At 39.6% G+C, this 26,664-nt stretch overlaps 1 protein-coding gene across 1 annotated transcript in view; it reads right to left on the reverse strand.

The window, feature by feature from the left end:
* EPHB1 (EPH receptor B1) overlaps window positions 1–26,664 on the reverse strand; it is a 411,882-nt gene that overhangs the window by 48,516 nt on the left and 336,702 nt on the right. Inside the window, exons 11-12 of the mRNA XM_049775927.1 lie at window positions 22,728–22,975; window positions 17,624–17,839 (exon numbers count right to left, since the gene is read on the reverse strand). Coding sequence (XP_049631884.1) covers window positions 17,624–17,839; window positions 22,728–22,975 — 464 coding nt within the window. The remainder of the gene's footprint in view (window positions 1–17,623; window positions 17,840–22,727; window positions 22,976–26,664) is intronic.

Consider the following 26,664-nt stretch of genomic DNA (forward strand, 5'->3'; position numbering starts at 1 on the left):
GTATTCAGGGGCCTGGGTAACATTCCTAAGTGCCACCTGGCAAATAGCATCAGATGGATCAATGTTTGAGCCTAGTGATAAGTGATAACTTAGGCACAGTGGTGCTAAAGGCCACTTGGTAGTGCTTAGGCAATCTTGCAGGGTTGGGGATCAAATTTAAGGCATTGACTATGCAATATATGTGCTCCTGGTTCCTGAGCTACCTTTCTGACCCTATTTTTTTTATTCTGAATAAAAGATAGACCTGGGGAAATGTAGTAAATATAGTGAGATAGTGTCTCTGTGATCATAAAAGACCTTGCTGGCTCCTAATTTAAGAGTTTAGAAGCTTTATTATTTAGAAGAAACACATGCCATAATCAATTATCTAAACAATTTATTCAATAAAATAACATGGGAAATATTTGGCCTAAAGAACTATCATGGAAGGTATATACACATTGTTTTGTTAACTCACATCATTATGTAGTTATCTAAGGATCATCAAAACGTTATTCCTTTAAAAGTTAGAAAAGAGTCTTAGTCTCCAAATGTGGAAGTCCAAGGTGCATCTTCGTGGCATGTGTATAAAGTCAGGCATGTGAGAGGCTTTGCATGAATGTGGCCATGAGCTCAATCCCAGTACAACCCCCACATCACCAGTGTGCTCTACAAGCACTACTGCTATGACCCCCGAGACACAAGCTCTGGTGCACAACAACCAAATGTATAACCCTTGGACATCACAACAACAAAATACAACAGCAGTATGGTGCAAATATGGAGTGCAGGTGTGGGAGCTTTGAGAAGTGACTGAAACAAATCAGAAATGAAATATATTTGAGAATATCCAAAATAGGTTTTCCTTTTTAAACAAACAAACAAACAAACAAAAAATAAAGGGCAACTTACTTTTGCCTATATAGTGAAACTTCTAAAATACGTAAATATTATAAAATGTTGATAACATTAAATAAACAGAAAAATATGTTTTGGCAAAAAGATATAAGTATAATGATGAAGAATTGAAAACATAGGGGCCAAATTAATTGTACAGTTGGTAGAATGCTTTCCTTGCATGTGGCAACCTGAGTTTGATCCCCAGCACCACATATGGTACTTTAAGTCTCATCAAGAGTGATCCCTGAGTTCAGAGCCTGTACTAAATCCTGAGCCTGCCTGGTGTGATCCCTCCCAGAAAGATTAAAACTAATCAAAGCACAATTTATATACGAAACATAAAACAGGTGTGCTTTGGTATACTGTATTTTGAACTACCTCTTCTCTGCTGTGTGCTGGACCTTGAAAACCCCACCCAGATTATTCCCTGAGGGCACTTCTTCAGAGGTGAGCTGTCCCACTCATGAAGGGGGGAGCCTGATTCTGCTGTGTATTTTGGCACATGGCAGACATTGTGAACTACCTTTTATCTTCTCTGCTGTGTGCTGGACCTTGAAACGCCTGGCCCAAATCATTCCCTGAGGGCATTTTTTCAAAGGTGAGCCATGCCCACCCATGAAGGGCCAAGCAAGAAGAACCTGGCCACTCTTCACTTTGCTTCAGAGCTGTGCACCTCACCTAACCAATGAACCCTAGCACAACACGTTGAAAACACCACACTACAAGTGTAACAGTGGGGAAACAACTCAGACCAACAACATGCATAGAGAATGAAGATGGCAACTCTGATGACCCTAAAACTGCAAACTACCTATTTAGCCTCTCAGAAAAGGAGTTTAGAGAAGAAATATGGAGGATCCTCATAGAAATCAAAGAAAACATGGACTAAGTTGATTGAACCTCAAACAATAATCAAGATGATAAGAAGACAGAAATCAGAAAACTCCAAACTGAAATAACAGAACTGAAAATCTCAGTAGATAATTAGATAAAATGAAAACCTCAATGGAAAGCCTCTCCAGCAGAGTAACAGCAGCTGAGGACAGAATCAGTGAGCTGAAAGATGAGATGCATTAAAAAAAACTACCCAACAGGAGAGACTGAAAAAAAAAAAGCCATAAAGCAAATGATCAAACAATGGAAAAATACTCAAAGAATGTGACCAGATGAAAATAGAAGTCTTTGATAAACTCAGCACAAACAACCTAAGAATCCTTGGAGTCCCAGAGACTCAGGAAGAAAATCCCCAGGAAAATCAACAGTCAAGAACATCATTTGAGAAATTCCCAAAACAAAAGATTGCATGCAACCAAATTTTGCATGCCTGAAGAGTACCAGCTAAAAGGGATACAACGAAAAGCACAGCAAGATACATTGTAGTCACACTGGCGAATCCCACAGATAAGGATAGAATACTAAAAGCAGAAGATTCAAAAAGGAAATTACATTCAAAGGAACATCCATAAGATTTACAGCAGACTTGTCACAAGAAACCCTCAAGGCCAGAAGGCAATAGTGGGATACAGTAATAAAACTTAATGAAATGAATGTTTTGCTTAGAATACTGTACCCAGCTAGGCTCATGTTCAGGTTTGAAGGAAGTATACATAGCTTCACAGATAAACAACAGCTCAGAAACTTTAAGACTTAAAACCAAACTTTAAAGAAAAACTGAAAGTTCTTCTTTAAGACAAAACAGATCAAAGACACACCAAACTCCTAAATAAAGATGAACTAAGTCCCATGACAATTATCTCTTTCAGCATCAATGAACTAAATGCACCTGTTAAGAGACACAGAGTGGCAAAGTGGATTAAAAAGCTGAATCCAACATTCTACTACCTACAAGAAACACATCTGAATAGTCAGAACAAATATAGACTCAATATCAAAGGTTGGAGGATAATCTTCCAAGCAAACAACCTTCTTACAAAAGTTGGAGTGGCCATATTAATATCAGATAAAGCAAAAAATGTTTGAGGAAGAGAAGTAAAATATTTTTTACTTTTGTTTGTTTGTTTTTGGGCCACACCCTATGGAGCTCAGGGATTACTCCTGGCTCTGTGCTCAAGAATCACTCCTGATAGTCTTGGGAGATGCAGGGGTCCTCAAACTTTTTAAACAGGGGGCCAGTTCACTGTCCCTCAGACCATTGGAGGGTATGACTACAGTAAAAACAAAACTTATGAACAAATTCTTATGCACACTGCATATATCTTATTTTGCAATGAAGAAACAAAACAGATACAAATACAATATGTGGCCCGCGGGCCATAGTTTGAGGACCACTGCCATAGGGAATGCCAAAGATCAAATTTAGGTCAGACATGTGCAAGGCAAATACCTTACTTGCTGTACCATTGCTCTGGCCCCTATTTTGACATTTTTTCTTTTTCTTTTTTTTAATTTAATTTTTTATTTAAACACTGTTATTACAAACATGATTGTAGTTGTGCTTCAGTCACAAAAAGAATACCCCCTTCACCAGTGCAACATTCCCACCATCAATGCATCCCATCTCCCTCCACCTACTCCCCCTGCCTGTATTCGAGACAAGCATTCTACTTCTCTCACTCATTAACATTGAGATGACACAAATTTTAGACATATAAAAGTTGTAAGTATAAAGATGGACATTTGTTAATAATGAAGGGATATGTACAACAGAAAGTAATCTCACTCCTAAACATATATGCACCCAATGAGAGACCAGAGAAATACTTATTACAATTATTGACAAATCTAAAAGAAGATATCAATAGCAACACAATAATATTGGGAGACCTCAACACTGCCTTGTCATCCCTTGATTGGTCAACCAGTTTGAAACCCAACAAGAATATATAAGCTCTGAAAGGAGAAATGCATGAAAGTGGCCTAGTAGCTATATAGGATACTCCATACCAGAAATCTGGATACACATTCTTCTCCAATGCACATGGATCATTCTCTAGGATAGACCACATGCTAGCCTATTCAACATATCTCTATACAATCAAGAGGATATAAATTATAAAGACTACATTCTCAGATTTAATGCACTGAAATTAGAAGTGAAATACAAAGAGACTCAAAATAAATGCATAACACCTGGAAATTAAACAGCACACTGCTGAACAACCAGTGGGTCAGAGATAAAATCAAAGAGGAAATAAAAACCATTCCTGGAAATAAATGCAAATGAAGACACAAATGATCAAAATTTGTGAGACACAGGAAAAGCTGTATTTAGAGCAAAATTTATAGTTTTGCATGCATGCATCAGGAAGGAAGAAGGGGCCTACATAAATAGCTTAATGATACATCTTATAAAATTAGAAAATAAAAAGTGGATGGAAATTAGGTAGGAAGAAGGATGTAACAAAGCTTAGAGCAAAAAGAAATGAAGTGGAAACTCAAAAAATAATCCAAAAGATTAATGAAAGCAGAAGTTGGTTCTTTGAAAACTAACAATGAAAGGGAGAAAGAGAAACTTTATAACTGGATTATAAATGAAAAAGGGACGATCACTACAGATACTACAGATATTCAAAAGGTTATCAGATACTACTTTGAGAAATTCTATATCACAAAACAAGAGAGCCTAGAAGAAGTCAAGATCTCAGATTTTTTTTTTTGCAGATGACATGATACTATATTTAGAAACTCTAAATAAGAAAAGGCAGTGTTGATGTCTCCCAATATTATTGTGTTGCTATTGATAATCTTCCATGTTTGAACCAGGATGATCTAGCATATCTAAACAGTCCCATCACTATTGTGGACATTTAAGTGGTAATCAAAAGTTTTCCCAAAAATGAAAGCCCAGGCCCAGCGGGATTCACTAACAAATTCTTTCAAGTCTTTCAAGAGGGCCTACTACCAATCCTTTTCAGGCTCTTTCAGGAAATTCAAGAAACAGGAACACTCCTAAATAGTTTTTATGAAGTAAACAATACCTGATACCAAAATCAGACAGAGATGTAGCAAAAAAGAAAACTACAGACTAATTTCCCTGATGAACACAGATGTAAAGATCCTCAACAAAATCCTGGCAAATATTATCCAATACCTCCACATGAAGGTCATACATCATGACCGAGTAGGTTTCATTCGAGTAATCAAGGATGGTTTAACATACATAAATCAATCAATATAATACACCATATCAACAAAAGGAAAAAATTAAAAACCATATGGTCATATCAAAAGAGGCAGAAAGGCATTTAATGGTCCAATACCCATTCATGAAAAATATTCTCAACAATATGGAAATGAAAGAAACTTTTCTCAGTATAGTCAAGGCCATCTACCACAAACCAATGGCAAATATTATCTCAATGGAGATAAACTAAGTGCTTCTTCTAAAATCTGGTATAAGACAAGGCTGCCCCCCAACTCCTATTCAACTTAGCATTGGAAGTTCTTGCCATAATATTTAGGCAAGAAAAAGATATCAAGAACATCCAGGTTGGAAAGGAAAAGTCAAGATCTCACTGTTTGCAGATGAGATGATACTATATTTAGAAAATCCTAAAGACTCTACCAAAAATCTTCTAGAAACAATAGATTAATATAGCAAAGTGACAAGATACAAAGTTAATACACAAAAATCAATGCTTTCTTATACAAAATAAATGATAGAGAAGAAATGGAAATAAAAATAAATCCTATTCACATTAGTGCCACACAAACCTAAATACCTTAGAGTCAACTTATCTAAAGAGATGAAGGACCTATATAAAGAAAACTACAAAATATTGCTCCAAGAAATAAAGGAGGATACAAAGAAATGGAGACACATAACTGGTTCATGTATTGAGAAGATTAACATCATTAAAATGACAATACTCCAGAAAGCATTGTACATATTTAATGCTATTCCTCTAAGTATACCCAGGACATACTTCAAAGAAGTGGATCAAACACATTTGAAATTCATTTGGAACACCCACAAATAGCTAGAGCAACCCTTAGGAAAAGGAATATGGGAGGCATCATTTCCCCCAACTTTAAATTGTATTACAAAGCAATAGTAATTAAAACAGCCTGGCATTGAAATAAATACAAACCCTCAGATCAATGGAATGGACTTGAGTTTTCAGAAAATGTTCCCAAAACATTCAATCAATTAATTTTTGATAAAAGGGCAATAAAGGCAAAATGGAATAAGAAAAGCCTCTTCAACAAGTGGTGTTTGGACAATTGGTCAGTCACAAGCAAAAAAGAGAACTCGAACCTCCCTCTAACACATGCACAAAGGTCAGATCCAAATGGATTAAAGACCTTGATATCAGAACCAGAACCATAAGGAATATAGAACAACATGTAGGTAAAAACTTCATGACAGAGAGACTAAAGGCATCTTCAAGGAGGAAACAACACTCTCCAGAATACAATGGTTACCCAATGAATGGGAGAAACTATTCACCCAATACCCATCAGACAAGGGGATAATAGCTAAGATATACAAGGTACTGACAGAGCTTAAAAGGAAAAAAATCATCTAACCCCATCAAAAAATGAGAAGAAATGATCAAACACTTTCTCAAAGAAATACAAATGGCCAAAAGGCACAGAAAAAATTCTCTACATTACTAATCATCAGGGAGATGCAAATCAAAACAATAATGAGGTATCATCTCATGCCACAAAGACTGGTATACATCACCAAGAACTAAAATAATCAATGTTGGCAGGGATGTGAAGAGAAAGGAACTCTTATTTAGCTGATGGGAATGCCATCTAGTCAAGCCTTTATGGAAAACAATATGGAGATTCCTCAAAATCAAAATACTGGAAATTGAGTTAAAATATCCTAGGGATATACCATAGAAATAGAAAAACACAATACAAAAATGCCTTCTCCATGCCTATATTTATTGCAGTGCTATTTACAATAGCCAGAATCTGGAAACAACCCAGTTGCACTTCAACAGATAAATGGCTAAAGAAACTGGTACATATATACAGTGGAATATTATGCAGCTGTCAGGAGAGATGAAATTTGAAATTTTCTTATACATGGCTGGACATAGGAACTATTATACTGAGTGAAATAAGTCAGAGGAAGAGTGACAGACACAGAATAGTCTCACTCATATATGGATTTTAAGAAAAATAAAAGATATCATTATAATAATACCCAGAGGCAATGGAGATGAGGGCGGAAGGACTGGCCCATGATATGGAGCTTGCCACAAATAGTGATGAGTTTAGTTAGAGAAATAACTACACTAACAACTATCAGGACAATGGTAATGAGTGGGAGAAGTAGAATGCTTGTCTCGAATACAGGCAGGGGTTGGGGGATGAGGGAGATGAGGGGCATTGGTGGTGAAAATGTTGCACTGGTGAATGGGGATGTTCTTTCTATGACTAAAACCCAACCACAAACATGTTGTCATCATGGTGCTTAAATGAAGATATTATTAAAAAATAAACATAAAAGATGACATGGGGCTGAAATTGAGTATCTTTAATAATTGGTGTTGTTCTCCTAGGAATATACTCTAGGAACACAAAAATACAATACAAAAACCCCTTCCTTACACCTATATTCATTGCAGCACTATTTACCATAGCAAGACTCTGGAAACAACCAAGATGCCCTTCAACAGACGAATGGCTAAAGAAACTGTGGTACATATACACAATGGAATATTATGCAGCTGTCAGGAGAGATGAAGTCATGAAATTTTCCTATACATGGATGTACACGGAATCTATTATGCTGAGTGAAATAAGTTAGAGAGAGAGAGAAAAACGCAGAATGGTCTCACTCATCTATGGGTTTTAAGAAAAATGAAAGACATTCTTGCAATAATAATTTTCAGACACAAAAGAGAAAAGAGCTGGAAGTTCCAGCTCACCTCAGGAAGCTCACCACAAAGAGTGATGAGTTTAGTTAGAGAAATAACTACATTTTGAACTGTCCTAATAATAAGAATGTATGAGGGAAATGGAGAGCCTGTTTTGAGTACAGGCGGGGGTCGGTGGGGAGGAGGGAGATTTGGGACATTGGTGATGGGAATGTTGCACTGGTGATGGGGGGTGTTCTTTACATGACTGAAACCCAAACACAATCATGTATGTAATCAAGGTGTTTAAATAAAAAATTATAAAAAATAATTGGTGTTGTTATAGTTATCTATTGACATAAATAAGAAAAAAGTAAAATCAAATACCCTAATAAATATTCAAAGACAAATTCTAGAATAACCATGGTGTTTATCAAAAGTCAGGTGGCTAATAAGCTATGGAGTGCTATAATACATGGGAACTAATAATTACTACACACATGTAAGCAAACTTCACCAATAAAATCTAAATGAAAGCAGACATATACAAAATATCACATAAATTACACTAGTGAAATGTTTTTTTAAATAGGCAGAGCAAATCCAAAGCTGAAAAGACTATCAAAACAGGGGCTAGTTCTGATAGGGCTTCAGGAAGTGTACTGATTGGGGAATTTCCATTGGGCTGACATGATTCTTTATCTGGACAGCCATAGTTTGGATTTCACAATTGTGTGCATTTTTTTATTACTATTCTTTAATCAGTTACTTAAGAATTGTATATTTTGGGGCCAGTGAGGTGGCGCTAGAGATAAGGTGTCTGCCTTGCAAGCACTAGCCAAGGAAGGACCGCAGTTCGATCCCCCGGCGTCCCATATGGTCCCCCCAAGCCAGGGGCAATTTCTGAGCGCTTAGCCAGGAGTAACCCCTGAGGATCAAATGGGTGTGGCCGAAAAACCAAAAAAAAATTGTATATTTCTGGGCTGGAGAGAGTATAGTGGATACATTGACTTGCATGTGGCTGACCTCAGTTTAATCCCCAGTAATACCCCATGTGTTGTCCCAAGCCCATCCAGGAGTAATCCTTGAACACAGTGCCAGGGAACAAACCCTGAGTACTGCCAAATGTGCCCCCAATAAACAACAAGACAAAAGACTTTAAGTAAACCTTATTTATATAAAAAAACTTAAATAGAATTTAACTTTAAAACTTTAAAGTGTTTAACTTTAAAAACATGCATGCTGAAGTGTTCAAAGACTATAGGTACTAAGGTCTGAGACTTATTCAGAACTGTATTAATAAAACTGGTTAAATGATAAAATAAATAAAATAGGGTAATGCAGAGCAGAATGAATTATTATTTGATAAAGGAAATAGCAAAATATTAGTTTTAGAATCTAGGGAGTGAATAGTGACTGTTCTTTGTAAAATTCCATCACTTTCTCTGTATACTTAACTTTTTTTATTTATTTTATTTATTTTATTTTTTTTTATTTAAACACCTTGATTACATACATGATTGTGTTTGGGTTTCAGTCATAAAAGGAACACCACCCATCACCAGTGCAACATTCCCATCACCCAAGTCCCAAATCTCCCTCCTCCCCACCCAACCCCCGCCTGTACCCTAAACAGGCTCTACATTTCCCTCATACATTCTCAATATTAGGACAGTTCAAAATGTAGTTATTTCTCTAACTAAACTCATCACTCTTTGTGGTGAGCTTCCTGAGGTGAGCTGGAACTTCCAGCTCTTTTCTCTTTTGTGTCTGAAATTTATTATTGCAAGAATGTCTTTCATTTTTCTTAAAACCCATAGATGAGTGAGACCATTCTGCGTTTTTCTCTCTCTCTCTGACTTATTTCACTCAGCATAATAGATTCTGTGTACATCCATGTATAGGAAAATTTCATGACTTCATCCCTCCTGACAGCTGCATAATATTCCATTGTGTATATGTACCACAGTTTCTTTAGCCATTCGTCTGTTGAAGGGCATCTTGGTTGTTTCCAGAGTCTTGCTATGGTAAATAGTGCTGCAATGAATATAGGTGTAAGGAAGGGATTTTTGTATTGTATTTTTGTGTTCTTAGGGTATATTCCTAGGAGTGGTATAGCTGGATCGTATGGGAGCTCGATTTCCAGTTTTTGGAGGAATCTCCATATTGCTTTCCATAAAGATTGAACTAGACGGCATTCCCACCAGCAGTGGATAAGGGTTCCTTTCTCTCCACATCCCCGCCAGCACTGTTTGTTCTCATTCTTTGTGATGTGTGCCATTCTCTGTGGTGTGAGGTGGTATCTCATTGTTGTTTTGATTTGCATCTCTCTGATGATTAGTGATGTGGAGCATTTCTTCATGTGTCTTTTGGCCATTTGTATTTCTTCTTTGTCAAAGTGTCTGTTCATTTCTTCTCCCCGTTTTCTGATGGGATTAGATGTTTTTTTCTTGTAAATTTCTGTCAGTGCCTTGTATATTTTGGAGATTAGCCCTTTGTCTGATGGGTATTGGGTGAATAGATTCTCCCACTCAGTGGGTGGCTCTTGTATCCTGGGCACTATTTCCTTTGAGGTGCAGAAGCTTCTCAACTTAATATATTCCCATCTGTTAATCTCTGTTTTCACTTGCTTGGAGAGTGCAGTTTCCTCCTTGAAGATGCCTGAAGTCTCAATGTCCTGGAGAGTATTGCCTATGTGTTGTTCTATATATCTTATGGTTTGGGGTCGGATATCGAGTTCTTTAATCCATTTGGATTTTACCTTCGTACATGATGTTAGCTGGGGGTCTAAGTTCAATTTTTTGCAAGTGGCTAGCCAGTTGTGCCAACACCACTTGTTGAAGAGGCTTTCCTTGCTCCATTTAGGATTTCCTGGTCCTTTATCAAAAATTAGGTGATTGTATGTCTGGGGAACATTTTCTGAGTATTCAAGCCTATTCCACTGATCTGAGGGTCTGTCCTTATTCCAATACCATGCTGTTTTGATAACTATTGCTTTGTAGTAAAGTTTAAAGTTGGGGAAAGTAATTCCTCCCATATTCTTTTTCCCAATGATTGCTTTAGCTATTCTAGGGTGTTTATTGTTCCAAACAAATTTCAAAAGTGCCTGATCTACCTCTTTGAAGAATGTCATAGGTATCTTTAGAGGGATAGCGTTGAATCTGTATAACGCCTTGGGGAGTATTGCCATTTTGATGATGTTAACCCTGCCAATGAGTAGGGTATGTGTTTCCATTTCCGCGTGTCCTCTCTTATTTCTTGGAGCAGAGTTTTATAGTTTTCTTTGTATAGGTCTTTCACATTTTTAGTCAAGTTGATTCCAAGATATTTGAGTTTGTGTGGCACTATTGTGAATGGGGTTGTTTTCTTAATGTCTATTTCTTCCTTATTACTATTGGTATATAGAAAGGCATTGATTTTTGTGTGTTAATTTTGTAGCCTGCCACCTTGCTATATGAGTCTATTGTTTCTAGAAGCTTTTTGGTAGAGTCTTTAGGGTTTTCTAAGTAGAGCATCATGTCATCTGCAAACAGTGAGAGCTTGACTTCTTCCTTTCCTATCTGGATTCCCTTGATATCTTTTTCTTGCCTAATCGCTATAGCAAGTACTTCCAGTGCTATGTTGAATAGGAGTGGTGAGAGAGGACAGCCTTGTCTTGTGCCAGAATTTAGAGGGAAGGCTTTTAGTTTTTCTCCATTGAGGATAATATTTGCCACTGGCTTGTGGTAGATGGCCTTAACTATATTGAGAAAGGTTCCTTCCATTCCCATCTTGCTGAGAGTTTTGATCAAGAATGGGTGTTGGACCTTGTCAAATGCTTTCTCTGCATCTATTGATATAATCATGTGGTTTTTATTTTTCTTGTTGTTGATGTTGTGTATTATGTTGATAGACTTACGGATGTTAAACCATCCTTGCATTCCTGGGGTGAAACCTACTTGATCGTAGTGGATGATCTTCTTAATGAGGTATTGAATTCTATTTGCCAGGATTTTGTTGAGGATCTTTGCATCTGCATTCATCAGCGATATTGGTCTGTAATTTTCTTTTTTCGTAGCATCTCTGTCTGGTTTAGGTATCAAGGTGATGTTGGCTTCATAAAAGCTATTTGGGAGTGTTTCCACTTGTTCAATTTCATGAAAGAGTCTTGCCAGGATTGGTAATAGTTCCTCTTGGAAAGTTTGATAGAATTCATTAGTGAATCCATCTGGGCCTGGGCTTTTGTTTTTGGGCAGACTTTTGATTACCATTTTTATTTCATCAATGGTGATGTGAGTGTTTAGATATGCTACATCCTCTTCTTTCAACCGTGGAAGATTACAAGATTCCAAGAATTCATCCATTTCTTCCAGGTTCTCATTTTTAGTGGCATAGAGATTTTCAAAGTAGTTTCTGATTACCCTTTGAATCTCTGTCATATCAGTAGTGATCTCTCCTTTTTCATTCCTAATACGAGTTATCAAGTTTCTCTCTCTCTCTTTCTTTGTTAGGTTTGCCAGTGGTCTATCAATCTTGTTTATTTTTTCGAAGAACCAACTTCTGCTTTCGTTGATCTTTCGGATTGTTTTTTGGGTTTCCACTTCGTTGATTTCTGCTCTCAGCTTTGTTATTTCCTTCTGTCTTCCTATTTTTGGGTCCTTTTGTTGAGTACTTTCTAGTTCTATTAGCTGTGTCATTAAGCTACTCAGGTAAGCTCCTTCTTCCTTCCTGATGTGTGCTTGCAAAGCTATAAATTTTCCTCTCAGTACTGCTTTTGCTGTGTCCCATAAGTTCTGATAGTTTGTGTCTTTATTGTCATTTGTTTCCAGGAACCTTTTGATTTCCTTCTTGATTTCATCTCGGACCCACTGGTTATTGAGTATGAGGCTGTTTAACTTCCAGGTGTTAAAGTGTTTCTTCTTAGTCCCTTTGGAATTCACAAATAATTTCAGAGCCTTGTGGTCAGCGAAGGTAGTCTGCAAAATTTCTATCCTCTTGATATTATGGAGGTATGTTTTATGTGCCAGCATGTAGTCTATCCTGGAGAATGTCCCATGTACATTGTAGAAGAATGTGTATCCAGGTTTCTGGGGATGGAGTGTCCTATATATATCCACTAGGCCTCTTTCTTCCATTTCTCTCCTCAGGTCTAGTATATTCTTGTTGGGTTTCAGTCTGGTTGACCTATCCAGTGTTGACAAAGCAGTTTTGAGGTCCCCCACAATTATTGTGTTGTTATTGATATTGTTTTTCAGATTTGTCAACAGTTGTTTTAAATATTTAGCTGGCCCCTCATTTGGTGTATATATGTTTAGGAGAGTTATTTCTTCCTGCTCTACATACACCTTGATTAATATAAAATATCCATCTTTGTCCCTTACAACCTTCCTGAGTATAAAGTTTGCATTATCTGATATTAGTATGGCCACTCCAGCTTTTTTATGGGTGTTGTTTGCTTGGATAACTTTTCTCCAGCCTTTTATTTTGAGTCTATGTTTGTTCTGACTATTCAGGTGCGTTTCTTGTAGGCAGCAGAAGGTTGGATTGAGTTTTTTGATCCATTTAGCCACTCTGTGTCTCTTAACTGGTGCATTTAGTCCATTGACGTTGAGAGAAAGAATTGTCCTGGGATTTAATGCCATCTTTATATCGAAATTTGGTGTGTCTTTTGGTCAGTCTTGTCTTAGATTAGGTCTTTCAGTTTTTCTCTTAAGACTGGTTTTGAGTCTGTAAAGTTTCTGAGCTGTTTTTTGTCTGTGAAACCATGTATTCTTCCGTCAAACCGGAAAGTGAGTTTTGCTGGGTACAGTATTCTAGGTGAAGCATTCATTTCATTCAGTCTTGTCACAATATCCCACCACTGCTTTCTGGCATTGAGTGTTTCTGGTGACAGGTCTGCTGTAAATCTCAAGGATGCTTGCTTGAATGTAATTTCCCCTTTTGATCTTGCTGTTTTCAGAATTCTGTCTCTATCTGTGGGATTTGTCATTGTGACTAGGATGTGTCTTGGGGTGGTTTTTCTTGGGTCTCTTTTGGTTGGTACTCTTTGAGCATGCAGGATTTGATCACATATATTCATTAGCTCTGGGAGTTTCTCTTTAATGATGTTCTTGACCGTTGATTCTTCCTGGAAATTTTCTTCCTGGGTCTCTGGGACTCCAATGATTCTTAAGTTGTTTCTGTTGAGCTTATCATAGACCTCTATTTTCATCTGTTCCCATTCTTTGACTAATTTTTCCATTGTCTGTTCATTTGTTTTAAGTTTTTTTTTCCAATCTCTCCTGTTGTATGGAATTGTTATGTATCTCATCTTCCACAGCACCAAGTCTATTCTCAGCTTCTGATACCCTGTCCCAGAGCTTATCCATTTTGTCATTCACTTCGTTTACTTATTTTTTCAGTCCTGTTAGTTGACATGTTATTTCAGTTTGGAGTTTTGTGATTTCTGTCTTCATATTTTCTTGATTCTTATTAGTGTTCTGTTCTATTCTATTCATGGTTTCTTTGAGTTCTTTGAGTATATTCCATATTGCTACTCTAAAGTCCTTATCTGAGAGATTGATTAGTTGGTTGGTCGTTAACTGGTCATCAGAATTGTCATCTTCATTCTCTATGTCTGATGCTGGCCTGCGTTGTTTCCCCATTGTCACACTTGTATTGTGGGTTTTTCTACGTGTTGTGGTGGTATTCATTGGTTATATGATGCAGGCAACACACTTCTCTGGCTCCGCCCTTTCTGGATGGGCCGACTTACCTCCAAGGTAGGGGAGTCCTCCGTGGATGAAGCCTCACACAGGATCAAATCTTAGGCCCAAGCACGCAGCAGAGAAGACAGTCTGGAGAGAAATTCTTGCTTCTGTGATCCAGCACAGTTCTTAGTGTGGTTTTTTTCTTCTTGTGATGGTGTTCTTTTTTTAGAAAGAGCGCACGGCTGCGTAGCGAAGTGGAGCTAAGTGCTTTCTGGAGCCTCTTTTCAGCCCACTCTCAGGAGGTTCACGCAACAGGATAGCAGAGAGACACACACAGGCAGCACTCACAGTTTTTCACAGTCGGGCCCCACTGGTCAGGCGTAGTTTTCACTCGCTCGCTGGGCAGCTTCAGAATGCTGTATTTTTGGGGTTCACTTCCTAGGACTCTGAGGAGAGTCACTGGCTCGCTGGGTAGCTTCCGAATGTAGTTTCTTTGGGGTTCGCTTCCCAGGGCTCTGAGGAGAGCTTCCAGAGTTCAGGAAAGACAGAGAAGGGTAGGACAGGGCTCCCTTCCGGTGCTCAGTTTCCTCAGAAGAAGCACAGCTGGGTGGAGACTCTGCAGGTAGAGCAATCAGCACTCTGCCTGGAAACCCCCACATCCAGCCATTTCTTACTCACTCACTGGCTCGCTGGGTAGCTCCCGAATGTAGTTTCTTTGGAGTTCGCTTCCCAGGGCTCTGAGGAGAGCTTCCAGAGTTCAGGAAAGACAGAGAAGAGTAGGACAGGGCTCCCTTCAGGTGCTCAGTTTCTGGCTCGCTGGGTAGCTTCCGAATGTAGTTTCTTTGGGGTTCGCTTCCCAGGGCTCTGAGGAGAGCTTCCAGAGTTCAGGAAAGACAGAGAAGGGTAGGACAGGGCTCCCTTCCGGTGCTCAGTTCCTCAGAAGAAGCACAGCCCGGTGGAGACTCTGCAGGTAGAGCAATCAGCACTCTGCCTGGAAACCCCCACATGCAGCCATTTCTCACTCACTCACTGGCTCGCTGGGTAGCTCCCGAATGTAGTTTCTTTGGGGTTCGCTTCCCAGGGCTCTGAGGAGAGCTTCCAGAGTTCAGGAAAGACAGAGAAGGGTAGGACAGGGCTCCCTTCCGGTGCTCAGTTCCTCAGAAGAAGCACAGCCCGGTGGAGACTCTGCAGGTAGAGCAATCAGCACTCTGCCTGAAAACCCCCACATGCAGCCATTTCTCACTCACTCACTGGCTCGCTGGGTAGCTCCCGAATGTATACTTAACTTTTTAAAAAATAAAAATTCTTGGAATAAAGTTAATTTCAGGTATCCTAGATATTTAACTCTAGAGCAATCCCTTCCATAAAAGTGTACAGAAAAAATAACAAAGCATTAGAATCTTGGTATGAATAGAACTTTTAAAGCAAACCAGAAAGACCGAGAGCAGAAGACAGATTTTTGACTATATTAATATAAGTAATTTTTGAAAGCCAAAGGATAGCAGAAGCAGTATCCCAAGAAGGTCAGATGGGGGGCACTAATCAGATATGGAACACTCAGGGTTAACATCCTTAATAGAAGAAGACATCCTACACACTTCTCAGAAACCAGCAAACAACCCAAGAGAAAAATAGGCAGAGACATGCACAGATAATTAACAGGAGAGGAAACGAATCCCAGTGACTGTGAAAAGACATTAATATCTCTAGCAGTCAGTTGAAAATGCAAATTAAAACAAAATGAGGTATCATTTTTCATCTTTGGATTAGCAAATTTTTAAAGATTGATCACCTCCCGTGCTGGTGAAGCTGCTGGAAGACAGGCACCATACACTCCTGGTGGAATGTGAATGTTTACAAACTTTTGGGAAAGCAACCTGGCAGTAAGAGGACCCAGGAGACACAAAAGACAGAGTAACAAGCAAGCTATAATCTCATTTTTATCAAACACACATTTCCACATGAATAGAAAGAAAAATGCAAAAGGAGACACATCTATCTGTGAGAAATGACTTTTTAGGATAGGAAGCGGGAAACTATAGCCTAGACGGCAACTGGGTTTTTACAATCCAAAAGCAAAGAGTGTTGCTTCTATCTTTCTGAAAGGGCTTTACATTACGATATGATTATCTATAGAACAGCTTCCCTGTGATCCTTTGCTCAGCAAAACCTATAATAGGTACTCTATGATCTTTAAGGGAAAGTTCGCCATGATTTTCTTCAATGGGATTATATTTGTTTATTTTTAATACTTCCTTAGCTATAGCATTTTGGTTATTATCAAAATCAAGAGTTGCTTTTGCAGTTTAAAGAATATAAGCATATTGGAAGGAAGAAAGATTGCTTGAAAGCTATTGGGAATAAATATGAACTTAAGCCAATCAAGAGGCCTACTTCACGAACCACAGTAGCTGGCAAAGCGCAAAAGTCTGTGCTCTGGGGACAAAAAGGAGCAGTGGAGCTGGAAAGAAAGGAAAGAGTGTATAAAAATTAACAGAAATTGCTATGGGATTGGGTATTGAACATGAGGCACAAAGAGACAGGGGAGACAATAAGTTACAATCATTAGTTGAGCAATACAATTCCTGAGATGGAGTGGAGAAAACAGGAGGATCAGAGAAATTAAGTGGAGACCCTTTTTAGTGGATTTTCATGGAACTGTATGTACTAGGTGTATGAACTAGGAGAGTGGCTGCTGCTTGAGGGTAGAAGGGGAAATTCATAGGAAATACAATTTTGCCAGTACTCCTCCTACCTGTGGTACAGAAGCTCTCTGGAATGGCTGTAGCTATGCTGGTAGCTCCCTAATAGGTGTCTCTGGTGCTGCTGCCCAACTGTGTGGACTGTCCAAATTACCTTCATAAAAATCTCCGCCCGGTTCCTCTCAAGTTCATATTCTCCTTTGTACACATATCTTGATTGTTTATCTCTATGTCTCTGCTTGCTTGCTCTTTCAAGCTCATGTTATATTTTGAATTCCTTCCCTCACATCATACTTAATACATTTTATTCAATTAAAAACTACCTTACTTCACGGAAAAAATTAAACTGTTTTTATTCCCACTGACCAGGAACACATGGCTTTGGAGTAGAAAGGGTCCATTCCTCACAGGCTCTCTGCTCAAGTGCTTCCTTGGTTGAGCAGCTCTGATGATTTCTCTTGGCTAAAATTTTCCCCATTCCTGCCCCTTACCAAATGGAAATGATTCACTTCTCCAATTAGTGGAGTACCAACCCTCATCACTAGCCACCATGCTTGACTCTGTCTTTCATCTGAAACTACCACAAAGGACTCACCAAAGAGCTGGTGTAGGTGGGGTCTGAGGTGTCATCCTGGAGGTAGCGGGAAAGGCCAAAGTCAGACACCTTGCACACAAGGTTGCTGTTGACCAGAATGTTCCTGGCAGCCAGGTCCCGGTGCACATAGTTCATCTCTGACAGGTACTTCATGCCTGCTGCGATTCCCCTGAGCATCCCCACCAGCTGAATCACTGTGAACTGTCCATCATTTTGCTGTCAAAAGACAAGAAGAAAGCAAGAATCAAGAGGGTGTCCATGGTTAAAAAGAAGTTAGGATGCTATGGCCTCACTGCCCATTGCCTCTGGCAGCACCAGGATACCCTCCCTTTCCCTGACTTCATCCTCATCCCTCTCCTTGAGTGCTCTGATTTCTTCTCCTTGCCAACCCCTGTCAATTTCATCTCCAAATTATATCTCAAAACCATTCACTCCTCTCCATCTCCACTGCCACCATTCTCACCAAGTCACTATCATCCATCACTGGTAACAGCCTCCCATACCTGCCCTCCCTGCCTGGTTCCTCCTCTACTGGCGGTGAGAGCCATCTTTGCAAGACATAAATCAGGTCATGTCACTCCTCTGGCTTAAAGCTCTCTAATAGCATTACTGAATGGCTCCAAACTTTGAGCACTGCAAACTCTCAGAGGCCATAGGACCTGTTTTTACTGCACTGTATGTGGGAGCATCCCTCATTCTTCTCAATCCCCAATAAGAGGTAAATTTACAAACCTTTCCCAAGACTGCTCTTCCTGCTTTGGACCTTAACACATGCCATTCCTTCTGTTTCTCCTTCACAATCAACACTGACCTGCCCTTTAAACCTATATTATCTTAGAAGGGGTATTTCTGCCACAGATCTTGTCCCCACATTCTCACATCACACACATTAACCTCTAAAGTCGTGATTCCAATATTTATATAAAGGCAGAATGTACCCATTCTTCCCAGGACTCAGGAAGATCTAGAATATATATCTAGCCTCAGCTCAGTGCCTTAAGGATGCCACATCAGAGGCCACCATAGCCACCATCAGTAAGACCACAGTGCTTCATCAATCATATCTTCACAGAGGAGTCATTATTTCAAAAGACATAAGACACCATGTCTTCTGGGTGTTGTGAAGGAGGCCTCCTATAATCAGTGCCCCTGAGAATACAATCTATATGGCATTATGAATTCAACAAGTTGGCACATACAATTGTTGAGTCCAGCTATAGTGAGGATGATAGGAAGTAGTGATGCATTACTGATTTCTTCCATCACTTGAGTTTCAAATAGTAAGTCAAATAGTAAGTCACTCTATAGAATTTGTGATATGTTTTATTTGTCCATACCTGATGGTGTCCAGGGCTTGCTCTTGGCTTTATGCTCAGTGATGACTCCTGGCTGTGCAGGGTGAACTTATAGGATACCTGGGATCAAACCTGAATTAGCTACTTGCAAGGCAAGCACATTACTAACTGTACTGTCTCTCCAGCTCATCATAGAATCTATTTTTAACTTTTAAACCTGGCTTTGTAAAGTAGTGTTATGTAGGCACATTGTGCAATTTCCACAGAAAAGTGAAAGTAAGTTCAAACTCCATTGTTGTGTAAAGAAAATTGGTCACAGATATCAAAGGAAAAAGAGTTGCACGTGATTAATGATGTCTGCTCTAGCCACAGAAACAAAAATGAGAGAAACATATAATCAACAGATCTTCAACTGTTCCTGAACTAATCAGCCCCTCTTCAGTATTTTCCCATTGGAAAGCACTGACTCTATAGTGGGCAACACATGCTTATGGATTTTCATGGGGTCATGTATTATAAGTGACAAAGTTATGCCCAATGAGTTTATAATTAGAGTAAAATTTAAAGTATAAAAATATAGTAAGATTTACTGGCATGTTCAACTGATTTGGTTAAACTCATTGGTACAGATACTCAAAATGAACTTCTAAAAATTGAAACATCACCAAAGATTAATGAGACAGAAAAAAAGATTCTTGTGAGGACAAGAATCTGCCTCTCAGCTAAGCTCTTGCTAAAACACAGAGCAGAGAAGAAGCATAGTCCTCAGTAAAATGATTTAAACTTTCTTCCCTCCATAAAGTGCTTTCTGCTGAATTGCTTTTCTGAAAATTCACTGAAGCCACTTGCTGGCCCTTTTATTAGACAGGAAGGATTTAGGTATTTCAACTTGCATTGACAAATGCACTTCAGGAAATGAAACCCTTATTTGATTTGTTTGAAGAGAATGAATCATAGATTTTTTTTAACTGAAAGAGACCTTTCAAGATTATCCAGCTCAATGCCTTTGGGTTATAGATTGAGAAATTGAGTTAACAGATCTGTTCAAGGCCACAGGGTGACTCATAGCAGAGTCCAAAGTTGAAACAGTCTCAAGACCAATCTGGTGCCATCTTTCTGACATCTGGGTTGCTGTTCTTCCTCTTTAGCCCATGAATGAGTTTCCCTGGTGGGAAATGTCCCAATTTGACATGGCTCAGTAGCTTCCAGGCACCTTCCTGTTTTGACCATCTGTGAATGAACCAGTGACAATGCAAAGTGAGGCTCTAGGCACGAAGGCCGTATTGAGCATGTCACCTTCTTGGCTCAGGCAACGGGACACTGATGAGGGCTTTGGGGGAATGTTCCTGAGATTATGGAAGAATCACCAGGTTGAGTTCTCTGAGACTGAGTGCCAAGAAGGACATAGTTATGGATGGATTTGCATACAAATAAATTCACAACACAACCATTAAAAAATGGATAATCATAATCCTACTATATGCATTGCAAAAGAACAAATGGGTAAGTCCTTCTAGAAATGGCAGGTTTATTATCCTGCAACAAGAGAGAGGTAGTGACATTGACAGGTAGTCATAGTGGCTCCAAGGCCCAGAGTCTCTCTCAGATGCTGACCCAGAGCTATATCTATGGTTAAGGATTGACAGGAGGAAAGAAGACTGACACACAGATGGAGAACAAGCCCTTTTCCTTCTTCTCCATGTGATGATCCTAAAATTATGTGGTTTCTCAGAAAATGGATCCTGCAGAACTGAACTGATGACCTACTTTTTGATGTTATCAAGCAGCAGATACATCAATTAAGGTTGCTCCAGGATTTGATCTTAAGGCTGGAATTAGATTTATAGATTACCTGCCTCCTCTCAGAAAAGTCCAAGATACTTCATTTGCCCTCTCCTCCTGCTTCTGCCCATTCTAGGTGCTCCCTGCTGACATCCTTTCTCCACCATTTCCTGTACCTTCTGTTTCCCTGTACCATTTCATGCTACCAGTTCTACTTCCACCACCTGGGCCCCATCATGGTGTGTAATCCTGGTGTCCAACATACTTCCATGGTCTGAACCACTGTGGAAATGGCCTGGGAAGAGGGACTGGGATTCTGATTGACCACAGGCTCCTGAGAAGGACTTTCCTGTCCCCTGCATCTCAGATGCTCCTGATCACTGCCTGTGATTATCTGGTTTTGGTCTGTGAAGGACTGTCAGGAGACTTGTTGGACATAAATTAACTCCACAAGTCACCAGTGGCTGGTTCCTCAAAACACCCTTCCCTCCCAATTTGTATTCTGGTCACTTTTAATGAGCCCCTGATCATGAATGCTTCCCCCCAGCCACTATCCAAATCATAATCTGTATCCAGCTCTCACACAGGTTGTCTGGAAGCAAGGGGAAAAACCCCCTCACGCTTGAGATGGCCACATCTCTTATGAACACTTTTACAAGAATGGCTGCTCATGACTGTCTTCAGCAAGTATTTAACAGGTGCTCATTGTACCAGGTACCAGATTTCAAAGTTAGAGTTCCATCCATGACTACAATTACAAGTTATAGAAACAGGGAAGTATAAGTTATAGGAACCATAAAAAAACTTTGCCGTCCTCACTTCCCATCAGATCAACTATTCCTGCCCATGACACAGATGAGGCTGAAAGTGTGTTCCTGCCCATCAAAGGGAGCTTCGGCACCAAGATATGTCCCTATCTACTTTTCCACACTGTGTTCCACACTATGTAATGCTCTCAGCACTGAATCTATCACTTGGCTTCTGGCAGATGACCAAATGGACACCTTAACTTCAGCCATTGAACACTGTTCCATCAGCCTGCCCTGCTGCAGCCTGGCTAATTCTCTGTGCTCAATATCAGATCAATCTGTACTCCCTTGGGAAGCCTCTGGGGTATCCTCAGAAAAATTTCATAGTCTTTCTGGCTGCTCTTTCCAGAATGCTTGCCTGGTCATGCAAAAATTACAGGCAATAGCTGAGGGATATCATGGGCCTAGGATATTCAGGGCAGGAAAATCTGAGGGGATTATACCCTCTGCAGAGGATGTCCCTTATGCAAAAATGGGGCCTTACTCTTTCTGCCATTGGTGCTGTGGTATATTACTATCAGCTAAGAGTTTCTAGGTGATTTTTTAAAGCTGAGTATAGACTAGATGTCATTGACTAGATGTCATTGGCCTTCTCTTCTTGGGCATGCTTGTTCTCAGTACCAGTTTTTTTTTGTGGGGAAGTGCTATCAGACCCTAGGAAGAGATGCCAGCATCATGGAACACCACCAGGTGACAGATGAGTGTGTGAAGCTCTGGAGGATTCCAGGCCTCTGCCCTAAAGCTGTCCCTGCTGATACCCCACATGACAGAGATGACCCCACCCCAAACCCCATTCCCATCCCCAACATACAAACATACACACACACACACACACACACACACACACACACACACACACACACACACACACACACACAGAGCAAACAGGCCAAGGTGTCTGGAAAATCACTTAATGTCTGTGGTATTGTGGATGCCTATGGCCACCCGCACCCTGCTCCAGGCAGTCTCGTCTAACCAGAAACATGGATCTTAACCCTGTCGATGTCCATACCATTTTTCTCCTTTCCACTCCCCCAAGTCCTCTCTTCCTCCACAAGCTATTCCTCTTAGCAACAGACCTGCCAAGTTTGCTAACTCCTCTGACACCTGTCTGGTCATAGGAGTGCTGAAAAAATAGCTCCACTGTACACACACTCTCAACAGCCCCCAGTCCTGGCATCTCACATGCCGCCAGGGAAGAGGAACCCTGGTCCTTACCCTGAGGAAAGAATCCAAAGCACCATTCTCCATAAACTCTGTGATGATCATGACAGGCCGGCTCTTGGTGACCACACCCTCGAGGCGAATGATGTTAGGGTGGTCAAACTGGCCCATGATGCTCGCCTCACTCAGAAAGTCCCGACGCTGCTTTTCTGAATAGCCAGCTTTCAAAGTCTTGATAGCCACGTAGATTTCTCTTTTGCCTGGAAGTTTCAGACGTCCTTTGTACACCTCGCCAAACTCTCCTGAAACAAAAAAGCAATGATTATGTTCTCTTCCCTTTCTGTGATACCATCAGAAAGGCAGCTAACACAGCATAGGAGTATACTAAGGAAAAGAGCTGGTTTTCTCAGGCCATCACAATGGTGTTTTGCTCCTAAGAAGTTCCTAGCAAACACAAAGATTAAATTATGTTTCGTTTGGTTCTCAGAAACCATTTTGGTAAGTAAAGTGGAATTCTGGAATCTATATGAGTTTGTTTTCCTCCTCAGTTGGTTTTCCATTTGTACCCCATAAATCAATAAAATCAAATGGTCAGTTTCTCTCTGGCAGAATCATAATTCATTTATGGCAGGACTTGGCATAAGAAAGTCAAGGAGCTCAGGGAAATAGTCAGATTCTTTAGTCCTTTTAGTAAGATCTACAGTGTCTATGTTATGACATTAGATTGAAAGGGTTTGTGGCTCTGGGGCCTCCAGAAAGCAGACACTAAGAAGTAAGGAGGGCAAGAGTTTTATCTGTGCATGATAAAAAGAGAACATGCGGGTCCCAGACCATGATATTGCTCTCTAACTTGAAGAAGGTAAAGTAGAGCTGGAGATAGGGGAAGCCATGATAGCAATATTGGTCCATTCTTTTGGTCTAGCCCAGTGGGAGCTCCAGAATAAAAAGCATGCCAATTCTGGGAAGGTCCTAGCAGCTGTGACATTGACATCAACCCACAAAGCTGGGAAGACCTGGTTCCCTCAGTAAAACTGAGGCAGATTCCAAAGATGCTGTCATTGGAGGTTGTCAGTTTCCTGCATATCTTGCCGCTAACCAGTGTAGTCTTTTTCTTTCCAAGCAAACACAACTTGCATCTATCCAAGGCGCCATACCATTCATAATTGCAATAGAATCACTAAGAGTGGAAATAATGATGATGACACAATTGTAAAGGTGATTAAAATTCTTTTTGTCTTGAATTTTATGTAATGAAATTTCTAAAGTTTCTTTATGATTTAACCTGATTTAAAAACTTCCAGTACTTTCATGAGAAGCAATTTAGTATCTACTCCAAAGGGTAATTGTGTCAAGCACCTGATGGGCATAGATGAAAAAAACTTTCTTTTGTTTACTTGCTGCTTCTGGTAGAAAGTGATGGAATCAACTTGGCAATCAGATAAATTACTGGTGGTATTAGAAAAGGATGTTAATGACTCCTATATGATCTAGTGGGCATTTCTTGCCATTTTCTACCATAAAACAAAGATTTTTAAGATAGATCTTTGTCGAACGGCATTTTATATAGCATTTGGAACATGCTAAAATTTGAGGCTGGTTGAGGTAGGGAAGACCTCAGCCATGGCCTAAACTATATCTCATGTGTAACATTGGGTTGACACATAATCACTTACTACTTGGGGAGCTGCTCAAGTTTAGACAGTTTTGTTCATGTTTATTACTCGGGCACTGCACTCCAGTGCCTCATAGGTAGACATGCCAAAAGTAGGCAGCTGTCTTTTTTGGTTGTCATTTCTTTGACTTTCGCTTAGTCTACTCATGAATTACAAATTATTGGGAGCTATAACCCTGCTCTATCCACAAAAAGACAAAGAGCCTTTTTTGTGCTCCCTTTCTTTAAAAATTAAATTTATTGTTAACCCTATGGCTTGTAATACTATTGATAAGGGCTCCTCATTACTAATAGTATTGTTCATAATTCCAATACCACACCCATCACAAGCATACCCACCGTTCTCCCCCAAAACGTATTTATATATTTATATTCTTATAGAAGATTATTCACTACAGCCATTTTCTGTATGGTCTTACCCTAGAACCAGTGCAGTGGAGAGAGAAAAGCATATCTATCCACCATGCTCATCTGCCATGCCCAAGAATATGTGCATGCCTGACACAGGAGCGATACTTTCTGACTTCAAGAGGTCACAAAATATTGTTCAGTGAAGAGGAAAAGAACAAGCTACAGAATGTGGTAAGTGTATATGCAAAGACATAGGATGGGAAAAAATTGTATTCAGCTTATTTTTAACTTCGAATTACTTTTGAAAAAGTTTACACTAAAGAGTAGAACAAGGAATGAAGTAGGGATAATATATGTTGTTTCAATTGTTACAATAAAATGTTAGAGCAATAGCACAGTGGTAGGGTATTTGCCTTGCACATGGCCAGCCCGCGATGGACCCAGGTTTGATCTTTGGCATCCCATATGGTCCCCAGAGCCTGCCAGGAGCAATTTCTGAGTGCAGAGCCAGGAGTAACCCCTGAGCACTACCGGGTATGGCCCTGAAACCAAAACTTAATTGTTACGATAATCTAAATGAGTAAAATACAAAGGAAACTACTGATTAACAGGGGCCTATTATGTGCATATATATATAATATGTATAGTGTGTGCATATATTTATGTGTCTATGCATGTACTCATGCATGAATGTATACTGATAGGCATGTCTATATGTGCCCATTATCTTGACTAGAAGTATTCAATAATCATGAGCTAACTGATTATAAATTGCATATTTGATAAGTATACAAATCAAATATAAGTTAACTTTCCTTCCTTGCTATCATCATAATAATGAGTCCTATTTTCTTGCAGATAGAATTTGCAAGCTTAAAGTAAAGGAGGAAGTAAAACATTAATGCTTATTGACCACCCACTATTTGGCAGGTACTATATGGTAGGCTCTAGGCAAGCTTATTTTACTGAATTCTCACACCATCCTCATAGTTGAGCAAATACTCTCCCAGTATTTACAAGTTCATTTACAAGGAAATTGAGGCACAAAGAAAACATGCCCTTGCCTCAGAGTAGTGAGTCAGAATTAGGGTAGTTTTTCACCCTTTCCCTGACATTTTCCTGTTTTATCAACAACCTAGTGCTACAGAGAACAGGGCTGAAGGCTCTGGAGCCACCATCTTGCAGGTCTACAGTACCTGTACTGTGCAGGTCTAATCACTCACATGTAGTCCCTACCATAGCAATTCCAGTTCTAGGGAAAAGCCAGCCCTCTGTAACAGTCTCACAGACAGGTGTCAGAGTCATCAAAATTCCTGTCTGGAAGAACCAGAATACTGATAGATTTCTACACATCAGAGTGCAGAGTTTGGGAAAACACGCTAGTGAGTCTGATATCCACCCCACACACACACATAAACACATACATGTTCCATTCTTGGGGAACTATTACAAAAGCAAAGGCTGGGTCTCACTCCACAATGACTAGTTGATCTGAGAGTAGTTTTAAGCAAATTTAAAAGCTGCTTGTCATCAGCTACCTAATCTGTAGGCCTTGGTACAAAACAAAGAAAACAAAACCCCTTAATTCAAAATGTATTAAGACTTTCAATATAGTGATACCAAAGCATTAACTATGCATGAATCCTCCTAAAAACTGAGGCCCATGAAACCTGACCTGGATGCACATGTGTTCTAATGTGTGCAGCCGAGACTGAGTTTCTATAATCAAGCATCTTTCATTAAATTTCTGACTGCAAGAAGTCCTGAAATGCATAGAATTTTCTTAACATCTTTGATGCTATAGAAAGCTACCTCGTGCTGCAGGGTCAGATGCCAAATGTGGGGTTGGTAGATGTAAATGGAAATAAAGAACAAAAGGGAAAGAAACAGATTGTGGCTGAGAAAAGCTCTATGTACTATATTTCAAAACATAATTATTGCTACCACGTAATTGTCACACCCTGTGTT

The sequence above is a fragment of the Suncus etruscus genome, chromosome 6 (assembly GCF_024139225.1).
Source record: "Suncus etruscus isolate mSunEtr1 chromosome 6, mSunEtr1.pri.cur, whole genome shotgun sequence".
Lineage (NCBI taxonomy): Eukaryota > Metazoa > Chordata > Mammalia > Eulipotyphla > Soricidae > Suncus > Suncus etruscus.